The sequence below is a fragment of the Ranitomeya imitator genome, chromosome 3 (assembly GCF_032444005.1).
Source record: "Ranitomeya imitator isolate aRanImi1 chromosome 3, aRanImi1.pri, whole genome shotgun sequence".
NCBI classification, from domain to species: domain Eukaryota; kingdom Metazoa; phylum Chordata; class Amphibia; order Anura; family Dendrobatidae; genus Ranitomeya; species Ranitomeya imitator.
Window position 1 is genome coordinate 589330656 of NC_091284.1, and position 6000 is coordinate 589336655.

General features: G+C 44.6%; 2 protein-coding genes across 2 annotated transcripts; one reads left to right on the forward strand and one right to left on the reverse strand.

Moving 5' to 3' along the window:
• Nucleotides 1–596: 596 nt before the first annotated feature.
• Nucleotides 597–2942, forward strand: LOC138670587 (uncharacterized). Its single transcript, XM_069758054.1, has 6 exons — nucleotides 597–699; nucleotides 782–856; nucleotides 984–1094; nucleotides 1186–1387; nucleotides 1480–1639; nucleotides 1745–2942. The coding sequence occupies exons 1-6, from the start codon at nucleotides 655–657 to the stop codon at nucleotides 2658–2660; spliced, it is 1509 nt and encodes a 502-aa protein (XP_069614155.1). The 5' UTR covers nucleotides 597–654; the 3' UTR covers nucleotides 2661–2942.
• LOC138670588 (uncharacterized) lies at nucleotides 2849–4891 on the reverse strand. The gene is made up of 2 exons (XM_069758055.1): nucleotides 4208–4891; nucleotides 2849–3887 (listed from the first exon to the last, which is right to left on the reverse strand). The coding sequence occupies exons 1-2, from the start codon at nucleotides 4561–4563 to the stop codon at nucleotides 3005–3007; spliced, it is 1239 nt and encodes a 412-aa protein (XP_069614156.1). The 5' UTR covers nucleotides 4564–4891; the 3' UTR covers nucleotides 2849–3004.
• Nucleotides 4892–6000: the final 1109 nt, after the last annotated feature.

The window sequence follows — 6000 nt, forward strand, 5'->3', positions numbered from 1 at the left end:
CCACAGCCACCTGGCCCACATCCAGAAAATCTGAAAAGTAAGTTTTGAAGACTCCAAATCTGCTACTTCAATGTGTAGAGCAGATTGCAAGTGTCTTTTAACTTACAGACCTACCAGGACCACAGCCACCTTGACCACAGCCACCTTGACCACAGCCACCTGGACCACAGCCACCTGGACCACAGCCACCTGGCCCACATCCAGAAAATCTGAAAAGTAAGTTTTGAAGACTCCAAATCTGCTACTTCAATGTGTAGAGCAGATTGCAAGTGTCTTTTAACTTACAGACCTACCAGGACCACAGCCACCTGGACCACAGCCACCTGGACCACAGCCACCTGGACCACAGCCACCTGGCCCACATCCAGAAAATCTGAAAAGTAAGTTTTGAAGACTCCAAATCTGCTACTTCAATGTGTAGAGCAGATTGCAAGTGTCTTTTAACTTACAGACCTACCAGGACCACAGCCACCTTGACCACAGCCACCTTGACCACAGCCACCTGGGCCACAGCCACCTGGCCCACATCCAGAAAATCTGAAAAGTAAGTTTTGAAGACTCCAAATCTGCTACTTCAATGTGTAGAGCAGATTGCAAGTGTCTTTTAACTTACAGACCTACCAGGACCACAGCCACCTGGACCACAGCCACACAATGTCCTCTTCCGGCAGCCCTCCTCCACAGCAACAGCAGGTATCGGTAAGTAAAAAAAATTTTTTTGTTTTTTTTTTAAAATTTACATCATTTTGAGTCACTACATGCATTTATTATGTTTAAACAGGAATCAGAATCCGATGAGGAGCTGTCGGAAGGGACCGAGACGGGTGGAGACATCGAAGTGGAGGAGGAACCAAGTGTAAGTAGTGGTGAAACACTTGCTTCACACATCACACTGCACCGTACACAAAACAGAATTTCATATATAACGTAACACAGAAAACATATACATACATTAAAGCTAATTTTTTTATCCTTTATTTCAGTCTCCTGCTGCTGCTGCTGCTGCTGCTGGTGCTGCTGAACGTCCAGCACAGCATGAAGGTTCTCCCAGGCGCTCCCAGAGTCGGCGGACTCGACGCCGCGGTCGGCCATCAGTGAGTCGGTTTTTTGTGGGGCTTCAATTGTTAATTTTTTGCTTTCAGTCTACTAATTTTTAATTCTTTTTTCTTTTTTTTGTTCTAACAGGCTTCACAGTGTGCTCCCGAATACGATTCAGATATCGATATTGAAGCCCTCATCGAGGAGGTTCGTGAACGGGAGCCACTGTGGAACATGGCTGACCGCAGGCATGCTGATACCAGTGTCACCCGTCGGCTCTGGTTGGAAGTATGCCGGAACATCTTTGCGAGGTGGGAGGACCTTCTTCCACAGCAGCAGAGCAAACTATGTAAGTATTCACTTTTCAGTGATGTTTTGAGCTGAATGTAATGTCTTGCATTTACGAATATTTTTTTTTTTTCTTCATTCCTGTCTTCACAGGTACCAAGGTTAGGAAGCGGTGGCGGTCATTGAGGGATCGCTTTAAGAGGGAGTTTAACGAGGAGATGCAGGCCCCGAGTGGCTCAGCAGCAAGGAAGAAGAGGAGGTACAGATATGGCCCGAACCTCTCCTTCCTGAGGGAAACCATGCTGAGTAGAGTGTAAGTATTCAACATCACAGTAAGAACCTGTCTAATCACAAAACTTTTGTTTCAGTCCGGCCTTTTTCATATCAATATATTAACTTTTTTTTTTTTCTTTCACAGCACCTACTCCAGCCACCGTGCGCCTGCATCTACCTCTGCACCCTCTGAAGCGATCCCTCCTGAGTCCGCCACCGGGGACCACGTCGGTAGGCCCCACACCTCTCACCCCTCTGTCCCCTCCACTTCATCCGCCTCTACCAGTGGAGTGCAGCCTTCCTTACTCGCATCTGATGGTCAACAGATAGCGTTCCCTTTACCCCACCCCTCTGACCCTGCCACCTCTACACCACCGGTAGGTTCATGGCGGCAGCGTCAGAGGGGTCAGGAAAGGAGCTATGCTCCTGAGTTCTTGCATCTAAATGCAGGCTTCCAAAATTCATTTAAAATTTTGGGAGAACAAGTGACTGCTGGTTTCAGCATGATGCAATCACGCATGAGTGAAAACCACCATGAAATCAGCAGTCGCTTGGATAGACTGTATTTAGATGTAAGTCAAGCTCCAGCCAATCTTTTTTTTCAGTCCATGCTCAGGAGCATGGAAAAGCTTTCTTTTGATCAGCAGATGCGGGTAATGAATAGCTGCCATAACGCTCTGCTGAAGGTAATTAACGAACCCCAATCTACCCCCACACCTCCCCACACATCCCAGTCCCAATTTCAACACCATGCCCCACAATATCACCGCCAGTCCCAATATCCACATCACTCTCAATATCAACATCACTACCAATACCCAACCCGGCCCACAACCCAAATGTATTCACCCGTGTTTTCTTCATCTTTGCCCAGCTTTCCTTCCCCAGTAAGTTTTCCACCTACCCCAACACAACACCCCTCTGGTCAGCCTCCTGTTTTACCCCCCCCTTCCACTACAGACGCAACAGGTAGGGTTTCCCCAATCCCACCTACCGACGTGGTCCAACCTTCCAGCCCCTCCTCCCATAGTTACTCCACCCAACAATACCAGGACCTGTGAACCTGGAATGTACTTGTACATAGTTTTTTTTTGCCAAAAAAAAAAGGTTCTTTAAATTACCAAAAAAAAAAATAGTGTGGGAAAATTACCCACAAAAAATATATTTTTTGAAATAAACATAATTCTGGTTTACAATCTACTGTGTGTGTGTGTTCATTAATTAAGGTAAATATGAAAGGTTAAGTGAAAAGAAACACCAGACGTTTTCAAGGTTTAACAAAATGGTTTTATATTATATTAGCAAGCAAACCACACACACTCTTTTTTTTTTTTTTTTTTTTTTTTTTGTGGCAGTTGCTACCAAAAAATTTTGGAAAAAAAAAAGAAAAAAAATTAAAAAAAAGTCACACAATTATGTCTTGCCATGGAATCCGCCCAACAGGTGACAAAAAATATTCAGCAAACTGTTCCCTCATCCTAGTAACAGAACCGGTGGAGCGAACAGAGGCACTTCGGTAATCCCACAAGGATGTCTCCAATTGTTCGTCATCCAAGGTAACGGGCTCCTTTGAAATAACAAAATTATGGAGCACCACACATGCCTTGACAACATCGTCTACAGTTTTTGTATCCAGTTTTATTGCCGTCAGCAGAACTCTCCACTTTGCTGTCAAAATACCGAAAGAGCACTCTACCACTCTTCTTGCTCTGGTAAGACGGTAATTAAATACCCGCTTGGTGCGATGTAATTCACGGCTGCTGTATGGTTTCAGTAGGTGCGGCGACAGTTGAAAGGCTTCATCACCTACACACACATAGGGCAAGGCTGGTTCACTGGTTCCTGGGAGCGGTCTTGCTGGCGGGAAATTGTATGTATCTCCATACAGGCAGCGACCCATCGGAGAGTTTTTAAACACTTGGGAGTCGTTGGACCGGCCATACGCTCCTATATCCACAGCAAGGAATCGGCAGTTGGCGTCAGCAATAGCCATGAGTACAATTGAGAAGTATTTTTTATAGTTATAGTACTCTGATCCTGTTCCTGCCGGTTTTGCAATCCTAATGTGTTTGCCGTCCACAGCACCAACACAATTTGGAAAATTACACATTCGCTCAAATTGTTCGGAACTTCTCATCCAGATTTCCATTGTTGGTTGTGGGATATACTCCAGCTGTAAAGTGTCCCAAATCGCACGACATGTGTCCTTCACAATTCCGCCAATAGTGGAAATCCCCAGCCGGAATTGGAAATGGAGTGAAGTCAAAGACTCACCCGTAGCTAGGAAGCTGCAGGGAAAAATAAAAAAAAATGTAAAAAAAAATTGCACAGACCATCAACCAAGAAAAACAAGTGGAATGGCCTCAAATAAACCAACAAATTACATGCTACAGTAAATGCGGCGCAATGTGTCAGCGCAGTATTCTCTGCAGCATGTAATAACATTCAATATGACCAATGACACAAGAAAAAAAAACAAGTGGAATGGCCTCACATAAACCAACAAATGACATGCTACAGTAAATGCGGCGCAATGTGTCAGCGCAGTATTCTCTGCAGCATGTACTCACATTCAATATGAGCAATGACATAAAGAAAAAATGCTTACCGCAGTGTCACCATGAGCCGCTCCGCCGGTGTGATGGCAAGCCTCATCCTTGTGTCCTGCCTTTGGATGACATCCTCTATTTTTCCAACCAAATAATCGAAATGTTCCATCCTCATCCGTACATAACTAAAGAATTTTTGGGGGTTGCACCGCAACTCCAGATAGAGAGTGGACTGGACACCCCTGGTCATCCGCAGCTCATTGATTGGATGTATCCAGAATCGTCGCCTTCTCCGTTGCATCATCCGTCTTTCTGCTGCCGCCTCCTTCTCCCGCACTATGATATCCAGGCGATTCGTCTCAAATATAACTTCAGTAACCAAACTCGAAATCCTCCCAATTACACCATCCATCATTGCCACTAAACTAAAACCCTCAAAGATGTGCTGTAAATACAGTCAGTATATAGATTTCCCTAGTTTCCAGTAGCCAATCAAATTTTGGTGCCTCCCATTTTAAAAACGGATCCGTCGTAAAAACGTATGCAACGGATGGAAAAAACGTATGCAACGTATGCAACGCATCCAGCATTTCAACGGAACCGTTTATCGGATTTGCGACGGTTTTGCGACGGATCCGTCGAAATGCTGTATTCGTTGCATACGTTTTGCAGTTTTTTGACGCATCCGTTTTTTCGGGAAAAAGACGTTTTTGGGACGGATTGCAGTTAACGCTAGTGTGAAAGTAGCCTAACAGGACTGCAGTATATGCACTTTGTGAGAATTTGAATCTCACTTTTTTGGGGGGAGACTGAACCAAAAATTAAGGCCCAGTGTATATAGCAACGCAATCTAAGTGGCAGAAAGTGGCTGGCTGACATACGATAAACTAACAGGACTGCAGTATATCCACTTTGTGAAAATTTGAATCTCACTTTTTTGGGGGGAGACTGAACTAAAACTCAGGCCCAGTGCATAAAACACAATGTAAGTGGCAGAAAGTGGCTGGAAGATATATGAAAAAATACAAGGACTGTAGTACAATTTCAATCTCCCTACAATGATCTCAGGAAAAGTATGGCAGCAATAAAAAGGACTGCTGCACACAAAAGTGTGGACAAATAAACAAGATAACTGTGCAGAAAGGAAAAACAGGATTGTTGCTTTTAAAAAAGCAGTTGGTTGGCACAGCAGCGTACAAGCAGCAATGCAGCTATCAGGGAGTCTTATGAGGCAGCCTAATAAGCTACAGAGATGATGCACAAAAATATGGCCTCCACTGTGCCTGCAAAAAAATGGTGGTGTTGGACAGTGGAAATCGCTACAGCACAAGCTATGTATGTAGGTTAATCTTCCCTCCCTAACTATATCCCTTCTTCTGATGAAGCTGCAGCAACCCCTCCTTATGCTAAGATTGGCAGAAGTAAGATGGCGGCTGGCGTGCACGCCCCTTTATAGCCCCTGTGACACCGCAGAAATCAAGCCAATCACTGTCATGCCCTTCTCTAAGATGGTGGGGACCGAGACCTATGTCATCATGTTGCCCACACTCTGCGTCATCCTTCATTGGCTGAAAAATGGCGCTGAAAGCATCATACGAAACATGACTTTTGCGCGCAGATCGCCGACCTCATGGCTGATCCCACACTAAGATCGGGTCTGGTTTCATGAAACCCAACTTTGCCGAAAGTCGGCGATTTTTGAATTTGTCCGATCTGTTTCGTTCAACCCTAGTTGTAGCCATTTACAAATGCTACCAGTTTGATAATCTTGTTTCTCTTCCCTTAAAGAAATTCTGTCAATAGGATTTTGTTCCAAAAACTATTTATATACTGTAGCTCTGTTTTAATGACA

What these genes read in the sequence shown, in the direction of transcription:
- LOC138670587 (XM_069758054.1), top strand. Translation starts at nt 655, where the DNA reads ATGTCCTCTTCCGGCAGCCCTCCTCCACAGCAACAGCAGGTATCG. An exon ending in AAGTGGAGGAGGAACCAAGT is followed by an intron (nt 857 to 983) that starts GTAAGTAGTGGT and finishes CCTTTATTTCAG; the next exon opens with TCTCCTGCTGCTGCTGCTGC. An exon ending in GAAACCATGCTGAGTAGAGT is followed by an intron (nt 1,640 to 1,744) that starts GTAAGTATTCAA and finishes TTTCTTTCACAG; the next exon opens with CACCTACTCCAGCCACCGTG.
- LOC138670588 (XM_069758055.1), bottom strand. Translation starts at nt 4,563, where the DNA reads ATGATGGATGGTGTAATTGGGAGGATTTCGAGTTTGGTTACTGAAGTT. An exon ending in CGGCTCATGGTGACACTGCG is followed by an intron (nt 3,888 to 4,207) that starts GTAAGCATTTTT and finishes TTTTCCCTGCAG; the next exon opens with CTTCCTAGCTACGGGTGAGT.